Raw genomic sequence first — 23,401 nt, 5'->3', positions numbered from 1 at the left:
GATTTATTTAATTTCCTCGCTTGTTTTAGTGAGACAGAAACACTTGCATATTCCACAGTCATGATTATTACTCTGTAGCTTAACGCTGTAATGCTGATGATGCAACACAAAAATGATTTATTTGCATCAAATTTGAGGTTAATGTATAATGAAATGTGAAAACATGAGCTATGGTTTTTGACAAATATTTGGCAAAATGGGTTGGCACGTTCACACAGGAGCTAAACACAGTTCAGTTGTGTATTCAGTGCAAAATATGGATTCTAAAAGAACCGACTCCCGTGAATTCAAAAGAACTCAAATTGGATTTTGAGAGTTTTGTAAGGCAGAATCGTGATATTTGATCTAGTCGTTGACCAACGCATTCTCACCCTAGGGCGTCATATACTGACACTTTTGACATTTCGTCTACATCCAACGCACATGGCACCCTTTAGCGTCAATATGACACGCACAGTTATGGTTGGGTTTAGGTCTGGGTTAGGGTTAGGGTTAGACCGCTAGGAGGCGCCTTCTGGCCCATATCTATGCGTCTCATATTGACGCTAAAGGGTGCCATGTGCGTTGGATGTAGACGATATGTCAAAAGCGTCAGTATATGACGCCTTGGGATGAGATCGGGAGAGCAAGGTGGCTGATATAAAACAAAATTATAATATATATATATATTTTGTTTGTAGAAATGCATTAGAAAAAACATTTTGGGTTTCCCCAAACAGTTCTTAAAATAACTTTTTCTTAGTGTGAAGAATATTTTAATAATCAGAAAAGCTTTTCCATGATAAACAACCTATTATGCATGGGAAAAGTTCAATGGATGTGAAAGGATCTCCATGGAACCATCGATACCAATAAATAATCTTGATTTTTAAAGGCCAATTCACACAAGCGCTGACCAACGGCAATTCATTTATGCAATTGAATTCATTTTTATTATAAATAAAAACAAAAAAAACTGGTGTTCTCAGCACTGTCAAAATAAAAGTCTGGCCAAACAGAAAAGCTTATGCTGATATATATATAAAGCCAAATATAACCAACCATTTTGATTCACAATTGAACAATTTTGAAATCTGCCATATTTGCTTTTAAGATAAAGGATCAGGCACTGGTTACACAGGCACATCTATTATAATATAATGAAATAGTAGCCACAATTTTGAATTGCCGTTATGCCAAATTTTGAATGGCAAAAGACCTTTCTTGGTCCAGATGGTATATTTGCAGCATGCTAACTAGCCAAACCATGACCCCATGGTTCGTCTTGGCTCAGGGGACACATGAGACAGTAGAGTAGGTCATTTACTAACTGATTAAGGTCTCCAACAATCCACAGCATAAGAGGAGGAGGAAGAAAGAGCCAGAGAAATGGATCTGTATTACTCTAGGTAGGCAGGATACATTATTCATCTGTATTTTGCATGAAGCATGGCCTGCCAGCCCCTGTCTCTAGTTCTCTCTCTCTGCTTTCTTGATCTCTGCCATCTTCTCCTGCCTCATTTTCTCATCCCCATCCCTCATCACTCTTCTCTCTATAATCAGGAGAAAGGGTCAAGATCCATGGGAAATCAGTCATGGAAAACTGCTCTAAAAATGTAGGTGCAAATCTGGTTCTATTTTTACATATACAGTATATGGTTGATGAAACAATTAAGATTAACGAAACGTGTCAACTTAGGAAATCCCAAGAGGGCCCAAAACTGTGCGAATGCAACAGATGATCACTGAGGTGTCACCATTCAGGAAAATAGTGCCAACTAGGAGCCTGGTAATGATTATTATAAAATAAGAATGTATGGCATCAACATCTCCAGTGTAGCTGCTACAAGCCAACGGGAAGTCTAGACATGTTTATATAAAAAATATATACACGTATATAAATGAAATTACATATAAATAATGAATATTAATTATATAGGCCTATATATTATAATAAATTCTAATAATAAACTGTGCAGTAGTTTTAGGCCTAAGACAGGCTCTTCAAAGTCCTTCATGGACAATTCATACCGTTTCCATCCTACTCCCTCTTCACTGGAAATATGTTAAGTTTTGGACAGGTCTACCATTAATGCAAAGAGCATTTTCGAGATGTGCTTCCAGCTATTCAGAAATGTCTCTTATTTTGCATATTTCCTGCTAAGAGCGCTTATGAATAACAAACAACTGCTGAGAGACACCTAAAACTACCCACAATGCCACAGTCATTAACACTGAAGCTAAAAACATAACACTTTAAAACATACACTGGAAAAAAAGGTTTCAAAATGGAGTCAATCCACCAAAATATGCTCAGCTGAAGTTAAATGTGTTCAAAAGTTCAATGCTGAGGTAACTCGCAACACTTGAAGCAAAACTTGTAGCATACCAATTCATACAGGAAGTATCAGATATCTAATTTTAAAAAAGTACATGCTTACTTCTTCATTCCCTCTACTCGCCTTACTGAATTACACACATTGAACAATGAGCTATTAATGAAGTTTAATCCATTAATTCACTAATTCATTAGGTAGATTTATGAAATCGGATCATTTTAGCCTTTATTTTACCTCTAAACTTCTTTGTTAGGCATTTTTTGGAACAAAATGTTAATTTAGGTCAAAGGATTTAAAACGATTAAAACTGCTATTAAGACACTGTGTGTGTTGCGATGATTTGATCAAAACCAGCAAGCCAATATGTGGACTTAATAGAGCGATGAGGTGAGTTCTTCCGCCTTCCTCTGTGGTCAGTGGCGTCTGATGGAGACGGGTCTCTCCCGGGGTCTGGTCTGTCTAATGAAAGTTGAGCTCTCTCTCTGTCTCCCGTCTCCTCTTCTCCTCTGTTTCTCCTTCCTGTGTGTACATCCCTCCCTCTCTCTAAGCTCAACGAGCAAAATATAAAATTAGCTCCAGTCTCTCCTAAACGTCCTCAATAACTCTCCCACTGAGAGGTAGAAAACAAAGAGAGAAAAGTCTCATGTGACGTAAAGAAACTGACATATGACATATTTCCAACATATTAATTGTGTGAAATCTTAAAGGAATAGTTCTAAAATGAAAACCCTGTCGTTTTTTACTCACCCCTTTAAATATGTGAAAACTTTTCAAGTACAAGGTCGAAATCTATTAAACCAATAGACAACACCTCACTTCCTTTATTTAAGACACACAACTGACATTTAGCAGCTGTTTTTTGCTTTTTTTGTTTCCCCCACCCGCACTCAGCTAATGTTTAGAGGCTCTCACAACATTTGAGATGACGCAAAACATGAATCAGTTGCATGAGTGATCTGTCTTGGCTCTTCGAGGCCACGTATCTCTGTAACCTTTCAGCGGAGAACTGTAACAATGTGACCTTTAGCAAGTTTGCTCTGTTGCTCGCTGAGACCAGCCTGGAGGTAGTCATGCCCTTGACCTTTAGCCCTGACCACGCTAACAGAAGACAGACGGCCCACATTTTTCAGCACAAATCAGCCATCATAACACTTTTTGCACATTTAAACATATTTAAACAAATCACGCAACTCACCCTCCCACTTTGTAATTTGCTCTCCACAACTCTCTTTCTGTACAGCATCATGGGTAATGTAGCTTTTCACCACAAATCCTGCTATTAAACATGATTATTTAAAAAATAAGTTGAAATTAAGTGAACGGATGGCTTCAACCATCAATTAACAACCTCGTATTTCACAGCAGGTGTGTCTTTACATGTTAAGAAACTCGCGGTTCTGTGGATTCCTATTGAAATTATTTAAATGTGAAATTTAGGCAAGTAAATGTGACTGCATTTTTGCTTTTATAGCCTACAACAATTAGTCCAGCCCCTTTTTTTTTTCCCGGAACCCAACTGTTGTAGTCTATAAACACTCTTGGAATACTGCTTGACCAATCAGATTTGAGGGGCAGGACTAATTGTTCTATACAAGTAAAAGTAAAATCACATTTCTTGTTACTTGGCGAAATTTCACACTGAAATAATTTCAATATAGGACTGGGAGGTTTGCATAAGAGCGGAAAAAAAACTATTATGCAAATTTTGCTTGTGTTCAAGTTATGTCAAATCACCACATTGATCAACAGAAAGCCGACTTCTGTGTTGCTATAATACGATAGTCCTTTTTTGCCCGCAAAATTTCACTAGTGTGATCGCACCACTGTATGTAGGTGGGATCACTCCAATATGGACAGTTGCTGATGGAGAAAGAACTAATTAGGGCGTTTTACCCTGGCACATATCCTCCAGTGTGATAAGACACAAATAGAGCGTTAAAAATCCTGGCATATATGTGGACCAGCTCTGTCAAGACAGATGCCTGAAAGTTTGGTTTAATCTACCATCTCAACTAGACGCATCCAATCTCATCATTAGCCAAGATTTGAGGACAAACCAAACAGACTAATTCGGGTCTGAGGTCTACCAGACAGAACAAGCCCAAAAAGCACATCCATTCGAGTATGATGCCAAGTGTATGTTCCCAGGTTGCTGTTTGCCAAACATGAAGTGCATAAACAGGTGCCAATTTGGCAAGCCTTGCCAGGTGCTGACAATGCAATCCCAGACCGATGTACCCACAATTCCACCTCTGCATTTTAAAATGCGCTGACAGTGTTTTACGGTGACAAAACAGCCAGAACTCAATTCAATTCACATTTATTTGTGTAGCGCTTTTCATAATACCTATTGTTTCAAAGCAGCTTTCCAGAAAATGCATGTGTACATTACACTTTAGGGTAATCTGATATCTGTGTCTAAGTTATGTATTTCAGAAATGTACAACATATGTAGCTAACATCATTCATTGGCATTTGGAAATGCATGAAAGCACCTTTAGGAGACTTCTGTGGTTACAGCTCACTCAGTGAGTTAAAGTAAGATTAACACATCGCTGTGGGTGGGGTCTAACTGCTTCCTCCCAGTGGGCATCAGTAGGGGCACTGGTGAAAATGGAGGTGCTAATCTTTGATATTCTTTTCATTCAGCACTTAGAGTCTTTCCCTAGGGCTGAGAATAATGTTTGAGGAGTTAATTAGAGCTTTGGGACACTCTGGTACTGAGCAGAAGAGGATGAAAGACACAGATTACAAATTAATAGTGCGGCCTAGCTGATTTCAATACACCCTGACTGCGTTAAACCGGATTACTGCTCTTAAAAATGCCCTCGTGTCTGTTTATTTTGTCATTTTGGGTAATGTTCTGCCTGTCCCTGTCATGATTATCCACCAGTATGGCCTTCTGTTAGGTAAATCTGCAAATGTCGCTGTCTAAGACACATTTTGGGGATTGTAAAGGATTTCTTTCAATGAAGGGCAGTCTTAGACTGCTTAGCGTGTCATGCTCACCTACGTTAATTGCCTTTGTCGAATCTTAGAATCTTATCTTAGAATTTATGGGGAAAATATAGGTCACAGTCCTGTAGTGTGACCTACAGTATCCATCCAAATGAAGAACCAATCAACAACCAGGAGCACTGCCATTTACACAGTCTGCCTGAGGTCAAGTTGCATGTGACAAGCAACAATCGCAATGGACAGAAAACAATTACAGGGTCAGCATAAAATACCATTAAGATAATAGGCATCACTGAGAACATGTTTGAACAAACTTTAAATATACACTACTGTTAATTTTTTTTAAAGATTTTTAATGTTATTGAAAGTCTCATATGCTTACCAAGGCTGCATTGATTTGGTCAAAAATACAGCAAGAAAGTAATACTGTGAAATATTATTACAATTTAAAATAAATGTACTATTTTAATATATTTTATAATGGTAGTTTATTCCTGTGATGCAACGCTGAATTTTCAGCAGCCATTACTTCAGTGTCACATGATCCTTCAGAAATCATCTGATTCTGTGTTTAAAAAAAAATATTTCTTGCAATTATTGTTGTCGATGTTATTGTTGTCCCAATTGTGCTGTTTTTTTACTTCTTAAAAAAAAAAAACTTGATTAATTAAAAAAAAAAAAGTAAAAAAAAAAATACTAACTACAAACTTAATAATTGTAACTTAATAAGAGTGTAATTTATTTTTGGACATTCTGATCCTACAGCCAAAAACATATTTCAAAATTCAGAAGGCATTTAGAATAATATTCTCAAAGTATTTAAAAAAATTTTCCCCCATGTTGACTTTAAAGGTGAATTATCTTATTTCATTGCCATGGGCACCAAAAAACGGGCACCAGTTTTTCCGAATACTTCCTCCGTCTGCCATGGGTCAACCAATCAGGTATTCCTGACCCAAACTCACACCATTATAGGGACCGTATTGGGATGGTTTACCACAGAGACACAGTATGCTAATTTTTGAGTAAATCATCCTACAAATAGCTTTGTTATAGTTGTTTCTGCATATTAAGCTGGGAACAGAAAAAGTATTTAACTTATTAAATTACACACATCACCTTTAACCAGTCATAGCACTAATTGCAAAGTGTCTAATGAGCTGGCTGTGCACATCATGTGAATCAAAGCAATTAAACAGAAAGAGACAAAGCGGATGAAAAGTTTTGAAGACGCACTGCAATTTCTGATTTAGGGAAATCTAATCAATTAGCAAACAACAAATGAACTGGCCTCAGCGGTTCCACTTTCATTTGCACAATTAGACCAGTGTGCAGCTGCTCTTGCCATTGTAAACAAACACCCCAATCACAGTTTTTTAATTGTAGCAAGTTGTTTTTCTCTCTCTTTTTAATGCTGTAATTTACTGCGACAAAAGACAAAAAACAGGAGCGATGCCTATGAAATTGTCATCGACAAAAACAACTCTGTTACTTGCCGAGCACAAACACACAAGTACCAAGACGAGGCTGTGCACGGAGCAGGGAAGGGTCCCACTGCAGGCAGATGGCTTGCAGGTAAAATTGCCATCTGAGGTGAGTGTGTGAATAGTACATGGTCTCGTGCATTATTCATGAGGAGAGCAGGTGGCTTAGAGGAGTCAGTCGCTGATAGCGTCTCACTCATTCTGTACACATAGGCCTCATTTCATCTACCTGACTCCAAATATTTGCAGTGATAGTTTTTCTTCCTCAAAAAAAAAAAAAAAAAAAACGAGGCAGACCTTTGGGAGAGCTAACAAATGTCACATTCAGATCTATTGCACCGGCAAGATTTTCATTTTTGCGCAGTGTTGGGAGAGCAAGTAACTAAACACTCAAAACAGTCTAGATTTCTCATAACAAGCTACTTTTTACAAGTAGTGGTGTAGTATTACACAGAAACACCTTGGTGTAACATTTTTATTGTTCCCACAGCTTTTTAACGGTCAAATGCTGCTTTTGCAAAGATGAATACTTGGTAATCAGCTGGCTATAGTGGAGTTGAATGTGTTTTTTTTTCTTTCTTTTTTTCGATTGATTGTGCGTGTATTTGTTTGTGGAAAATCAAGGAAATCTCAATTCTCTGTGGCTTAGCAAGACATACATAACCTCTGTGAACTTCCCCTTATAAATATTTCACTGCCTCTCTCTGAACCACTTAAGTGAAAGTATCTTTTAAATTGAATGTCTAACTACGTGGCAAACAGCAACCGTGAAATTATACAGCCGCGTCTGAAGGACACACTGTCACAATAAAGCGAAACGAACACAGCCGTAAACCACAGGGTCAGTTTAATGCTCAGCATACAGTAAATATTTAAGATAAAATGCCTTGTATTTTGACAAGCACACTAGCACAGGTGATGGAGATCAATCCTTAAAATGGCATGCATTGTTGGTTGTTTCTTAAATAAAAAATATTTTCTAGACACGCATGCTGCTTTAAAGCTTTAACTTTTTGGACTGGACTAGATCTATGAAATATAGTTAATATAAAATTCACAATAATTGCTTATGCCTAATTTATTTATTTATTAATAATTATATAAGAATAGGCTAGGTCTGCACTCTCGCAGGACCCGCAGTGTGGGAGGGAATATTGTATCCGCTGAAAGCGGGAAAAATTTATAATTTGCGGGACTACCGAAAAATATTATCTACAGTACACATGATCGATAAGTCCTGACAACGTGTGTTTTACATTACTATACCTCATCAAAATAAGGTAAGGAATTTTCTAATTATTGAGTTAAGTTATAATTAAGTAATACAAGATTCAACTCATTTCTTTTAAGTCAGTTTAATATAACTTAAGTTGAAATGCAGCCAAGTTTATTGTCCTTAAAAATTTAAGGCAGCAACTTTTAACAGTGGAAATAATTTAAAAAATATTAAAAAAATTATTTTCTAGAATGTCATCCAGGTTATTCATCTAATGAATAGCAGAACACTTTTTACAAGCCCAGTTTTGGATATTTCGAATTTCATGCAAATTCCCACAGAATTTCGCGGAACAACCAGTGAATGTGACCCACCTTTCCTTCTGTGTCAGTGGTGTACCAACATATGACTGGGCTCTTGAGAATGCTTTTCTGTCAGGACCACACTGTAAAAAATGTGGCTGCGATTAGTTAAAATTTGTTGAGATAACTTAAATATCCAACTTAACCAAACTAAACTTAAGTTAACTAAACTTAATATTTTAAGTCAAGCTTGAACACATACTTTTTAAAGTTGAAACAATGTTGGATTTTAAGTTGTGCTAAATAATCGCAGCAATTTTTTTTACAGTGCACTATCGTCAAAGATGATTGACAATTAGCATATAGTTTGGATTGGCGGTATGGTTCTGTTCTGGGCAAGAACTCCCAGCGCATCCATGCAGCCATGGATAAGAGCGGAGAGAGCAGTGAGAATCCCAGAATTACAGATGTCATTAATGTTCAATAATTTAATGTACAACATAATTCAAGAAAAAATTAGTTTGATTTGAAGAGGAATATCGGAAGGCCAAGCCCTGACTGGACGAGAGGAGGAGCTGGGGATGGAGGAGGGGAATTATCTCCTGAGAAACGCGATAGCTCCTGATAATACTGAAGGACCTTATAGAGATGCTGTGATAGGCGTCGTATTCCTATAGACAGATGTGGATCAGATGAGAGTAAGCTAATGCAAGCTTGACTGACGTGACCTGCCAGTACTAATGCTATGCTTGATCTATGCAGGTTAAATATGAATAACAATTTAATATTGAGTAACTTCCATAGTTTATTGCCATTATTGCTCCGCCAAACAAAGTCACAACAGAACCGCATCTCTGAGTAACAAACAAATAAATGAGCGATTCAATGACTCACTCATATATGAATGAAGGAACTGAATGGCTCCCTTTTGTTCACTTTTGAACAAATAGGTTGAATGAATGATTCATTGACTCGCTTGTATGAATGAATCAGTGTTGTGAATGAATTATTCAGTGACACTCTCATAAAGACAGCCACTTATCGCCACCTACTGGTGTAACGACGTAATCTGCAGAGAGAGAGTCACTGAAAAACACACTGTCTGGAACAAACACAGACAAACCGAGTGATACAAACAGTGAAATTGTCATATTATGTTTTAGAGTCATTTCACACAAAGGTTAGCCATGCTACAAGTCTCTACATGCGACTAAGCTCTGTGGAGCATTGAAGTTCAGAAACTTTCTTGTTAGTTGGAAAAGATGACAAGGAAGAAAGGATGGCAAGGGAAGCAAAGGGAGAGAAGGAATAGTTTGAGGAGGGCTAGGGTAGAGAGGGGTAGTAAATAGCAAAAATAATGGCCGCGTGGAAAGGAACAGGATGGTGGTACTGCCGGCCTGGCTCATAGCAGTGATAAGGCAGCTATCTCAGCTCAGCTTATTGAGAATGGTGTCTCCCCATTTATCAAACAGCAGGGAAGATGGAGGATCCAACTCACCTCTCACTTTGTTTTTCGTTGCCGCCACTGGTATTGCAGAGCGTGATGGGGAGGGGAAGGATGGAGGGAAGGAAGAAAGGAAGGAAGACCGGGAAGGACAGACAGGTTCAGAGGGAGAGAAAGAGAAGGACAGGAGGAGAAAACATTCAATTAGAACAGGCCAGTTTCAAGAGGGTGTAAAATGTGTCAAACTAGCATACTAATCCTCCTGTTGTGAAACATCTCATTCGTATCTGTCTGATTCACAACAATGAGCCACTTGAACTGGATGCTTGTCATTTGCAAACACTATCCACTACAGACTACAAAGGTTCACGATACACTGCCGACAACATCCAGCTGCACAGACAGACCAATGCTTTTATACCAAGCATACACAGCTCACCTACAGTAATATACCACATAAATGTCTTTGATAACAAGTGTTGTTGCATAAGAGCAAATTTACAACTTCCTGTTACACTCATATATGACACCCTCTCCTACAGCACTTTCCACCAGCAAGGTAAAAAATATGGTCCAAAACTCCTTTTCTTTTACCAATGTACAGTTATTCATCAACCTTAGGACGTCAGATTACATATTATATGCGAAAAAAATAAAACCTTGCTTTCATTAATTGAACATCAAAAGAAACCAAATCTATAAAATTAACAAACAAATAAAAATAGAATGGGCTAATGTGGGGCCAATTGTTGTTTTATAGTTATAAACATATTTTCCACAAATCAAATAAATATATTTAATTACAATTATTTATTTTTGTTGTTGATTATTCATTTTTTCTTACAATAACTGAATAAAAATAGAGAAAATGGAATAATATTTTCATTCTCTTCTTCGTCTCTTTACTTATCGACATGTAGAAAATGATGATATACTTCTTGTGTAACAATTTAAATGAATGTTATTTTGTAATTGCAATTACTGTAGTTAAGATAAATAGTAGTATTTTTGTAATTGCAATTAGTCATTTAAAATTTCGATTAAATTCAACAGATTATGTCAAAATGATGACACTGCTTTTAATTGTTAGATACAGAATGTCAAGACCTCTGAGGAAAGACAAGCTAAAACATACATTTTAAAGGCAGATGCAGACAATCATTTATCTAACATATGTCATTTTTCTCACGACACGCACGCACACACAAAATGATAGCGTGCATGTAACGCATATAGTGTGCTTTTTTTTTCATGGAACACAAAGCGTGCAGTATTGGTGGAAAACCTGCTTTTGTAAAACTACGATTGACAGCGCTATACGAGCACAAGAAAGGTGTTGGATTGTTTCGCGGAATCTGTGTGGGTCTGTCTCAGACGAGTAGAGCCACAATCCTCTGTTATGTTATTGCTTGGTGAATGGCTATTGATCAGACCAAAGAGCTCTCTGCAACAGACTCCCAATTAGCCAGACACAACAAGCTGTCCGTGCCCGCTGAATGACTGAACAAACAAACCAGCCTAATTCTGCCCATCTTCTGACATGTTTGTGCGCCAAAAGCATCCACTCAAACAAAGCTATCCATTTATATACCATTAAGGCTGAGTGCTTATAATGCACAATTATTGTATACAACACTATAACACGACACAATATAGACAGAAGCTGGTAAATGGCTCCTAAAATGTTTAAATAACACTTTCCACTGAAAACACGAGCACAACGACAACGCACCTGGCAGCGTGGCGCATTTCTATACATTCAATACGTGTTTCTATGAGTTTGACAGACATTCTGGTGGGGCTAGGGGTCTTTCTGATAATTGTTGCAATCAGGAGGGAAGCGAGCACTCTTTGAAAGTCGATTGGCACAGTTCAAAGGCAGGCAGATGATGAGACTTGAACCCAAGTGTGTGTTAAAGTCTAAGAGGAAATAAATCAGAAGGAAAGAAAACTTCACAAATCTTTCAGCTTCACCCTCTGAGCAGAATCCAGAAGTGCTATGGTGAAATTCACCTCACAGTGAACTGTGAATCATTTGTTAGTACTCTGAAGGCATAAATACATCAATTGGTTCTACTTGCTTAATAAAACTAGAAAAAAAAGACAAATAATATTTCACCTCAAACTCTGGTCACAGGAAACAGATTTATCTTAAAGTCTGACCTGGTGTCAATAAAGTGTTCACATCCAATGCAATGTGACCTGAACTACTATTTAAACGCCTTGTATCAACACAATCTCACGGCAATTCATAATTATTTTACACTAGCGAATTGGTGGCTAATTCATATGAATTTGAATGATCATACTATTTCATACAATCTGCCTTATTGACAGTTATGTTTAGGGGTGGACCTTCATGCTAATCTTTTTCTAAAAATCGAATCGTACAAAATTCACGCGAAATCACCACATCGTAAAATAGTTACATTTTCTCGTGAGATTGGGTTGCTTGTACACACTCATCAACAAAATGAGGAATTGGTTAGTTTTTGGTCTTAAGTTGGAAATATACAACCCAAATTCTCATTATAACTAAAAGAAGTGGCTAGAAAATGAAGAAGTGATCTCAGTGTGGAGATTTGCTAAATGCCTTCCACTTTAAAACCATCGTTGGTTGAATTCGAGTCTTTTCAGTCCAGAAATTGTGGCAAAGTTTTGACTGACAGCTATTAAGCAGCATCCTCCAGGGATGCATTACCCAAGTCTGGTTGTGTAGGAGGGAAAATAGGAAGGAGTGGAAAGAGAGGAAAAGGGGCCACCAGTCTCCTTCAGCCAAAAAGGTGACAAAAATCCTAGTATGCCATTTTGAGAATTCTGGCCATCAGTTAATAATTCAACACACCTGCATTATTGATGCTGGGAAAAGCTCAGATCAAGAGAGCCGAGATCTTCGACACAATGCTTGACAACTTGTGGTTGAACAAATATCTGCTGTGCACTACACCAAACACACAACAGCATCCACACACAAACACACAAAAAGTAAAACAATAAAGGATGTCCCGGTTGGGCTAGTTTGTGTGCGGGTGATTTATCTACTCAGTTGTGAGCCCTAAACTTTTGTTTTAGTAGGAAAGACCACTCGCTGAATCCGAGCAGTAAATTCTGCTGTCTGTAATACCATTACGATGATTGAACAGCAGGAGGAGAAACAAATGGACTTGATTTAAGCCACGTTTTAAAGAAATCACACACCTTTGGTGGACTACAGAACTCATTCCTTAGACGACGTTCCAGAACATTCCTGCAGAGGAAGTATCTTTCTTGGCCTACTGATCATTTAAAGACGTCTGTACTACCATTTTGCAGCCATTTTTTTGCTGATGTGAGATCAGTTTTTAAAGTGACTTTGAGATTTCAGGCAGACCAGACTGAGAAAATGGAAGTGAAAAAGGTTGATTAATCTGTGCTAGAAGTTCCAAAACCAAATGAGCATTTTAAGGCATCATTTAGAGACATTTGAGATGTGACAACTGCTTTCTAAGCTACATAATTTTGGCTAGATCATATAGCAGTATAACATAAATGGTAGGTGGATCCTGTTGTAGAACAGGAAAATCCATGTCCAGGCACTCACATAGTTAGACAGGTAAAAAGCTTTTATTGTAAGACAGGGCTACATCTAAAAAAAACCACAACGTCAGGGTCTGTTTGGGCTGATACGCGTTAGTGTTTTTAAAGATGTAGCCCTGTCTTACAATAAAAGCTGTTCTACAACAGGATCCACTTACCATTTTTGATTTTTGATATTTTGTTCCCCTTCTGGAGCACCCATAGTGCTCTGGTCGATATATATTTTCTTTGTTTTAACATGTTGAGTTCAATCCCAGAATGCACTGCTAAAAACTAAGTGGGGATACATATTTGTGCCCTATATATTTTGTATGCTTATTCGACTATGAGTGTTGTTATTAACTAAAATTAAAAATGTTAAAAATAGGTTTCTCAAACACACTCTCCATCTGCTATTGGTTGGCTAAATCGGTAGCCCCACCCCAAACTCAAGGCATTGGTTGAGTTATGTTCCCATGATTACATGTTTTTTCTGGAATTATTTTTCTACAAATGCTTTCCGATAGAGTTTGATGTTAGCAGGTTGCTAAGCTAAGCTAATACATGATGCTCTACAGTGTTAGTTGAGCATTATTTATATACTGTCATAGTATTTATTAATATCTATGGGCTCTTTCTCTTTAATTCTATGACTATACATCTATTTCTATCTAGCATCTTTTTCTCCTTTGGGCCCTTTAAATATTTAAAGCGAGGTCCTTTACCAACATCATGCCACATGCGGTGCAAATCACAAGCAGAAGTCAGCGCTCTGCACCTTTCAATCGCTTGAGCGGTGGCAGCGTGGCAATAGCTCCTGATTGCTAATACCCTGTTTGTGCTATTTCAGAATGGTAATTTGGCAATTTAGCGTTGCCGCAAGCACTCGCCGTGCTATAGCGCCCCGGTGAGAGGGAGAAATAAATAGCATAAAATCAAATGAAATAACATGAAATAAAATCAGGAAGAGCCAGCATTTAGGGCTCATTACTTCTCCACTCCTGCAGAGGTTTCTGGTGAACCTAAATGAGGCTAAATAAAATCAGCATCCCATACACACACACACACACACTCTCTCTCTCTCTCTCTCTTTCTCGTGTTAAGATCCACTGTTCTTCCCAGAGTGAGAATGAGCTGCTATCACAGTTACGGTACAGCCGTGAGTGACATCAGACACTACAACTCACAAGATCAGGATGCATACACTTTTGTTGAGGATTTTTTTCCCCCCAAACGAAGAAAATATAAAAAAAACTATTTTAAACATTTTAAAATGTAAAAAACTGGGAGCATCGGCTTCAACTAGGGTAGTTTTAACCCCAAATAGTATCCCTCTTCCTCTAATCACCTTGAATAAAACTAAAATAAATAAGTTTTTTATGTAAAAGTCTCTCTATTATCTGCAACATTAATTTTAAACTAAATATTAAATGTTTTAACTAAACATTTGACAAATTAAAAAACATAGAAATTTAATTATGGATAAATCAGGACAAAAAAGGTGTTTAAGAAAGTACTATGATGTTTTGTTTTGTGGCAATTTACTTTTTTAGGAGGTAAATCAAAATCTTTCTTTTTGTTCCTTTTCAAAAAAAGTTCTGAGAAAGTTTTGTTAACAGTTTTGCAAAAGTTTGAGAACATTCCATGTCCTAATTTTGCAAATCAATATGAGAATGCTACTTTTGAACGATCTCTGAACATTTTGAACATACCACTAAAACTTTTCAGAAAAAAAAGTTAAATGAATGATGTACAGTATAAACAACGTTTATTAATGTTAATGAACATTTGTTCAAAACATTGAGATATCCTTGAAGAGAGAACCAGAATGTTAACCAAAGTCCTGAGAATGTTCCCTGTAAGTTAGGTTATCATTATACAGTACTGTAAGACAGAAAGAAACTATATAAAAAAGAAAAATGACAATGTATATGCTTTATATTCTAAATATTGATATGCTAGTGATAAAGAAGCATTTGATCTGACGGATTCTCTTTCATTCACTCTCTCTCTCACACACAAATCTGATTTCCTTTGGTTATATTCTGTTTGTAGTTGCATCTTCAGTGCCATTCTCATTCTTTTATCCTTCTCCCTCTCTCTCACACATACTTCCTCTTTCCATATTTCATGCTCATAATCAAAAGAGAGCAGTGCCTGACACATACAGAGTGTGAATTGGATCCAGGTTAATCCCAGTCACACACTTGAGCTATTATAAATGTCACGCGAGGGCTTCTCAAGAATTGCAGGGCTTTCATTTAACCTTGTGTTTAAACGCACATACTGTAAATGACACGCTTACCTAAATATGATCTCGTTTGAATCGTCCACCATCCATGAGAAGGGCCAAGTCATTTTTATTCCCAGATAAAATGACTGGAACCAGTGAGTTACATCATGCTAACAAATATTTATTTAAGCAATATATTTAATGATTCCCATTAGGACTTACATTAGCCAGAAACTGATCAGCTAGTGAAATACCGCAAAACCTTTTAAATCTATTTCTAGCTTTCAGCCAAAAAACACTGCAATTTACAGGCAGCAGCCAAACTGTTTAAAGGGCAGAAGTAAAAACATTAATTTTCTAATAATACATAGGATAAAAAAAAAAAAAACTTCTACACAAACTCCTCAACATTCCTAATTAGTTTTTATTGCGTTTTTTTAAAATGGTTTAACAAACCCGAAACCAACTTCAAGAATTGTGGAATTAAAATGATGTTGTTTCATTGATGTTAGCAATAGTTCACCCCAAAAATGTCTCCCGGTCCATTCAATAGAAGTCAATCTTCAAAATATGTTCCGCAGAAGAAAGAGCGTCACCTAGGTTTGAATGACATGAAGATGAATAAATGAAGACAGAACTTTCATTTTTGGCTGAACTATCCCTTTAAAGGCTGTTAATATCCTTTTCAGAGTGACTGTTTGTAAAGGAAAACCTAATAGGAGGTATCGAATGAAATTATTAATACAATAGGCCAGCTGAATTATAAATGATTTCCTGGAAAATGCTTCTGGCACTTTGATTCAGTTAGATTGCAATATCTTTGCAGTAGGTGCCATTGGTTAAACAATGGATGTGTTATGCATAATTCCATTCAAAAACGAACATATTTTGCCACATGGAGCAGCAATTAACATAATTGGACACAAATAAAACTAATTGGATGTGAGCAGGTTGATTCTGTAACAAACACCCCCCACAGCTAACCCATATTCTGGCACCATCCCTGCTTTCCACCCACCTGGGACGCCTGATTTACGGCAACAGAATTCCTCAAATATTCTCCTCTTTTCATCAAACCTTTATCAAGTTCATACATTTCAATTCAGTACATGTGACCCCTACAAGTAATGAATTCAAAGAATATGCACACACATTCTGAGTCAGTGGCTGTGATAAGAGAGCAATATTAATCACTACAAGCTGGGGTTTCGCAGAATCTTGTGAAACCTTAATGCACGGTTTGGCATTTTGACATCTGTATAGCACAACACAACTCATCCTGTCAGCATCTTTTTACTCGGTTACATGTAAAAGGAAGTCTTTGCCTTAAATCTACGCTCATTTGACCTCAAATCAAGTTTGGATCATGATTTTCATTGGTATGTTAGCATGACATCACAGGCCTAAATGATAGGTAAACAATATCTGAAGTTTAAAATGAGATCAAGCACAATCACAGCAATTGGACTGGAAATTATTTCATCTGGGTATTTTCATGTTCCTCGCTACTAACCCATGAGTCATTGCTTGATAAGCAAACGGTGACCATCTTCATGCAAATGGGCTAATAAATCTAATCACGCCCACTTAAACGAGCTTTTTCCGAGTCCTCTTTATTACATCCCGTCGATTCTACCTTGTTGTCTCACATTACAAAGAGGCACTGTTGTGTTTGTTTTTCATTTAATCGTGAATATTTGATTTACCCTCCTTAAAGTGATTACGCTGGAATTCTTCGGCACAAACCTGCTCATCATTTAAATAAACAAAAAGGCCCAGCTGAGCGGTAAACGCAATCACCTCCGCACACAATACGTGACTGTGGGCGCTAGTATGCAAATAGTTTCCTGGATGAACAAGAAAAGTTTACTTTGACCCTACAAATAAATTCTATTCACAACCAGAGACTTGATTTGAAGGCCAATAGACGGATCAAACCTCACTAACCGTCAAAAGACCAATAAGAGCGACTGTGGCTTAATGGATGACTTTTTAAGTGAGAGCACCTCAAGTCTCTCGGATTTGAGCGGTATGCTGGGAAAGGTCACCTTTCTCCTAAAACCTTTCTGACTTTTTCATCCAAACAGTCTAAATCAAGAAGGCAAATAATCTAGATTCATCTCAATACTCACTTGACTCGAGTCCTCGCTCTATATACCACTGAGATTCTTTGAGAACTAAAACTTCTATTTAGAACTTCTATTTTGAACAATTTAGTGATAAAAAAAAGAGCCAATGCCAAAAAATTCAATGCCAGAGTGAATCGGGAAGCAAATGTTCTTTCAAATGTATTATGATTAAGAAACAAGAAGTTAAAAAGATCTGGTTTGTCTCAAAAACAAATGATAGGGACCTTCCTCTTTGTGATACAAATAAAAGAACAGAATTGAAAGTGTAACTGGTTTAAGTGTGTAAACATAGATTGAACCTGTGGCGAGCAACGTGAGAGATCGTGGTCGAGGCGCGTGAGAGAACGGCGCGAGACAACATACAAGAATGTATTTACTAATGTACTTTTGATATACACTACCGTCAGTAGGATTTTAAAATGTTTTTGAAAAGTGAAAATGCACACAAAGACTGCATTTGTTTGATCAAAAATACAGTAACAACTGTGTGAATTATTATTAGAATTTAAAATCACTTCTGTTTTAATATATTTTAAAATGTATTAAATTCCTTTTATGGCAAAGCTGAATTTTCAGCATCATTTCTTATTATTAGCAATGTTGAAAACAGTTCTGCTTAAAATAAAAATTGTGGAAAACATGATACCCCATTTATTTGAAATATATATATTTTTTAGAAACACTGTTAAAGTGTTAGTCACTTTTGAATAATTGAAAGCATTCTTGCTGAATAAAAGTATACTACTAATAATAATATAAATTACTACTGCTACTACATATTGCAAATGACTAGATATAGTCATATATAATATATTGCAATAAATGAATGAGAACATAAATAGATGGAGCTAAAATATAAAAGAGGTTTCTGAACCTTTCTACTCAAGAAAAATTACAAGTAATATTTCTGACTCAACAAACGACCAATACAATACACACTCGCACCATTTTACCAAACATTCTAGTCAATATGCAACAATTCAGCCCGAGGTCACAATGTACAAATGCCTCAATCATTCACACAGTCCGCCATATTTCTCTTAAAAGACAGAGTGAAAAGGATAGAACTTTGATCTTTAAATACTCCAGCCGTCTCCCCAGGCCTTGTTTCACACAGCGGTTCAGTGAAACCCGGGACCCCCTACAGCGACTGGAGCAGCCGGCAGCTCTATAAAACACTGACACTTTGGACATTAAAAAAAATCTCTTATGTGCTGGTGTTACATTTTCCAATTTCCAGTAAGCTGAAGGATATAGAAATCATGAATCTTTCAAACGAGTGGAGTCAAACAGGTACTGCTAAGAATGACAGACAGCTGGGGCATGCCCATTACTCAAACACATATTTTTCCCCCACACATTTCGCTCTGTTTCTTCAAATGAATAGTTTAGGGTAAGCTCATATCTTGTGATTGATGGATGGGAGGTTGGGGGTGGGGGTGGGTGTGTGTGTGTGTGTGTGTGTGTGTGTGTGTGGGGGGGGGTGTTTCCACAGACATAAGAGAAAACGCAGCATATGCAGAAGCCCGTTGACTATAAAAAAAATCTCTTTAAAAATTATACAAATATATAAAAAAATAAAAATGATTTATTATATTATATTATATTATTTATTAACATATTATACAATATTTTGAAGAGATTATAAAAAGACATGAGAATAAATCAATAAATAAACAGAATTTTCGTGAACGAATTTTCGAGTGCAAAATATGAAAAGACAATGCAGAAAAGCAGAGCGCATGTGGCGGAAGACAAAACTTGTAGTCCATTATAACATCTACAAAGACACCATCCATGCTTTCAATATGGAACTAGGCAAAGCTAGACAGACTTTCTTCTCAAATATTATTAACAGCAACTTAAACAACACACGCACTCTTTTTGCTACTGTAGAGAGATTAACAAACCCCCCGAGCCAGATTCCCAGTGAAATGCTCTCAGACAGCAAGTGCAGTGAGTTTGCTTCTTTCTTCTCTGAGAAAATCAATAATATCAGAAAGGTGATCAGCACATCCCTGAGTTGCACTGGGGTCAGACAGATCAGACCACAACCTGAGAAAGTTACTATGTCTGATTTCAAAGAAATTGATGGCAAAATTTTGGAAGAAACCGTACAGCACCTTAAAACATCAACCTGCGCCCTTGACGCTCTTCCCACATCTTTCTTCAAAAGTGTGTTAAACAGCTTAGAAGCAGATCTCCTAGAAGTGGTAAATGCCTCACTTCTCTCTGGAAGTTTTCCAAACTCCCTGAAAACTGCAGTTGTCAAACCCCTCCTAAAAAAGAGTAATCTTGATAAGACTATATTAAGCAATTATAGACCGATCTCAAATCTTCCTTTCATTGGCAAGATCATTGAAAAAGTTGTTTTCAATCAGCTGAACAAATTCTTAAGCTCAAATGGATACTTTGACAATTTTCAATCTGGTTTCCGATCGCATCACAGCACAGAGACAGCGCTCATAAAGATAATTAACGATATTCGCTTAAATACTGATACAGGCAAAATATCAGTGCTGGTGCTACTCGACCTCAGTGCTGCATTTGACACTGTCGATCACAACATACTTCTTGACAGGCTGGAAAACTGGGTGGGTCTTTCTGGGATAGTCCTAAAATGGTTCAGGTCATACTTAGAAGCGAGAGGTTATTATGTGAGTATAGGAGACCATAAGTCTGAGTGGACATCCATGACATGCGGAGTTCCTCAAGGCTCAATTCTTGCGCCACTCCTATTCAACCTGTACATGCTTCCAATGAGCCAAATAATGAGAAAGAACCAAATCTCTTACCACAGCTATGCAGACGACACACAGATCTACTTAGCCCTATCGCCTAACGATTACAGCCCCATTGACTCCCTGTTCCAATGCATTGATGAAGTCAACAGCTGGATGTGCCAAAACTTTCTTCAGTTAAACAAAGACAAAACTGAAGTCATTGCGTTTGGAAACAAAGATGAAGTTCTCAAGGTGAATGCATACCTCCACTCTAGAGGTCAAACAACTAAAAATCAAGTCAGGAATCTTGGTGTGTCTCTAGAGTCAGACCTTAGCTTCAGTAGTCATGTCAAAGCAATAACTAAATCAGCATACTATCATCTAAAAAATATTGCAAGAATTAGATGCTTTGTTTCCAGTCAAGACTTAGAGAAAATTGTGCATGCTTTCATCACCAGCAGGGTGGATTATTGTAATGGACTCCTCACTGGCCTTCCCAAAAAGACCATAAGACAGTTGCAGCTCGTACAGAACGCTGCCGCCAGGATCCTGAGCAGAACCAGAAAATATGAACATATCACACCAGTCCTCAGGTCTTTACACTGGCTTCCAGTCACATTTAGGATTGATTTTAAAGTATTATTACTGGTATATAAATCATTTAATGGCCTAGGACCTCAATACATTGCAGATATGCTCACTGAATATAAACCCAACAGATCACTGAGATCATTAGGATCACATCAACTAGAAATACCAAGGGTTCACTCAAAGCAAGGAGAGTCCGCTTTTAGCTATTATGCCAGCCGCAGCTGGAACCAGCTTCCAGAAGAGATCAGGTGTGCTCCTACTGTAGCCACATTCAAATCCAGACTCAAAACACTTCTGTTTAACATTGCATTTACTGAATGAGCACTGTGCCGCTGTTCGTCCGACTGTTTGCACTGTATTTTATTTTATTTTATTTTTATTTTTTACTCTAAACTGTTTTAATTATTCTTATTTCTTTTGATTATTTTAATTTTTCTATGTAAAGCACTTTGAATTACCATTGTGTATGAAATGTGCTATATAAATAAACTTGCCTTGCCTTGCCTTGCCTTGCCTTGAACTATCCCTTTTAAAAAGTTTCTATAAATATTGAAAAAATATAAGTTGGTTTGGTTCATATTGAATGCCAGTAATAGAAAAGAGGAAGTGTGGTGTATTCATCTCTTTGGATCTAAAGAGGAAGGAAAGACAGAATGAAAACACAGACCATACAGAGCAAATGTCAGACTGTCAATATTTCATAACAAGACCTGGCCTCTCATTTTCAGGCTACTTTTATTTCTTTTCACTGTGTCACTTTGTGGAAACTCGCTAACAAAGACTTCTGAGCGCAGTTTTGAAGTTTGACGACTCCTGAGGGAAGGCTCTTCATCAATGACCGGTGAAATCGATGCCGATAGAGCAGCCGTGCGACTGTGTGTCGGCTTTTCTGTAATGAGGATAGCGTGAAGCCCTCAAAGGGAAAGACAGAGACGGAGAGAGAAAGAGAGAGAGATGGTCTGTCGCAGGAGGGAGGTGTTTTCTAAGAAAGCGCCTTTTACCAACTGTGACTTTTCCCTTCCATTTGCCATTTACCATAAGAAATTGTGGTGTTTGAACAAATCTGCATGTTTTGGTGACTCTCCAGGGCGGTTTGTCAGAGGAAGGATGAAGGGGAAGTTTATCCGCCCTCATCCACCCCAAGGCCTGCTTGTATAACTCGTCCATATTTCCCCTTCCACTCCGTCTATTATTCATTCCCCACACAGAAGCGCGGGCCCTCGTTCACGGCACGCGATCCACACACAGAATTCATAAATACATAAGGGGCCACTTGATAAAGCAATTTAGTGTGCGTCTGACAGCATAAAGACACCTGGGATTTGTGCATGAGGATGAAATCGAGGTCAGCAGAAACATCTTTGCAGTCATACTGTAACCACACGCAGTGTCGCTGCGAAAACGGACCCCTCGGATTGTGCATTATTCAGGACATCCTCAGTCTTTTACGATACAACATTAATCACAGCAGAGCAGCGTTTTCAGGCCATGTCTGTGTGTGGTTCCTTGCAGAACTCGCCAAACACTTCCTGAATGATCAGGCTGATCACACATTGTGATGTTTGGATTGTTTTTTAACATTGTTTTGTCACTACATAATTCCCACACTTCCATTTGTGCCATTTCACAGGTTTGATGACTTTTTTTATTCTTCTAAACGGCATAAAATAGCACTTTAAAATAAAAACTTTTCTCAGATGCTACAGCAGGTGGGCTGGAAATGCTGTCGTACTGTGTTTTCGTGTAAGGGTGGGTGTCTGCAGGCAGCGCTGGGGGACTTTTAATACTTTAAAGCAGATGAGACTCGGTCTAACACTTGATTCACTCTTTTTAGCCTGCAGTTTCAGTTACTGTAGTCTATGGGGCACTGCTGTTTCGCTGACATCTGATATTGCTCTCAACTATGAGCCTCTAATGAAGTTTGGCTGGAGTCGGGCAGTCCAGTGAGGCTTCACTTTATGTCTAACACTTGTATTATTGGAATTAAAGACTTAAACATCAATCGCTTAAAGTAATATTCAATTATTATTGCACACTGTGTGCTGGAGAAACATATTGCACCTTTGTGAAATACAATATTTGATTATATCAGACTTAAGATGAAGCTAAGCATCTCATAATAACACAAGTCATAATAAAGGAGCTCATTTACTCTATTGCTTTTAACTCATTAACAACAACTTCATGTTATTGGTTTGAGTGTTATTACCGATCTGACATTTACGGACAAGTATTAATGATTTAAATTAGTTGTGAAAAGTTCACTGCTACAAATCAGCCCTTCAATATTCTTCAGCACGAACACACAGTAACCTTTTTGCTGACGTTAAAGGACACTTTGTTTATCAGTTTACCGTTTAGCTTTCTTTCCCAGATGAGTTCTGCCCACTTCACCTCATATACCCTCAAGAAACGAGTTTTCCATCCACAGACTGGATGTTTATTGCT

General features: G+C 37.6%; 1 protein-coding gene across 21 annotated transcripts in view; it reads right to left on the bottom strand.

Moving 5' to 3' along the window:
* Nucleotides 1-23,401, bottom strand: part of cadm2a (cell adhesion molecule 2a) — a 378,094-nt gene that overhangs the window by 85,757 nt on the left and 268,936 nt on the right. For 4 of the 21 annotated variants that reach the window (XM_079598763.1, XM_079598774.1, XM_079598765.1 and 1 more), the window contains one exon: nucleotides 9,777-9,803. The exons of the other annotated variants lie outside the window; for them this stretch is intronic. In XM_079598763.1, coding sequence (XP_079454889.1) covers nucleotides 9,777-9,803 — 27 coding nt within the window. The remainder of the gene's footprint in view (nucleotides 1-9,776; nucleotides 9,804-23,401) is intronic. 21 annotated transcript variants of the gene reach the window in all.

Source organism: Phoxinus phoxinus (genome assembly GCF_949152265.1).
Source record: "Phoxinus phoxinus genome assembly, chromosome: 23".
Classification (NCBI taxonomy): Eukaryota; Metazoa; Chordata; class Actinopteri; order Cypriniformes; family Leuciscidae; genus Phoxinus; species Phoxinus phoxinus.
This window is presented reverse-complemented; position numbering and strand designations above follow the sequence as displayed.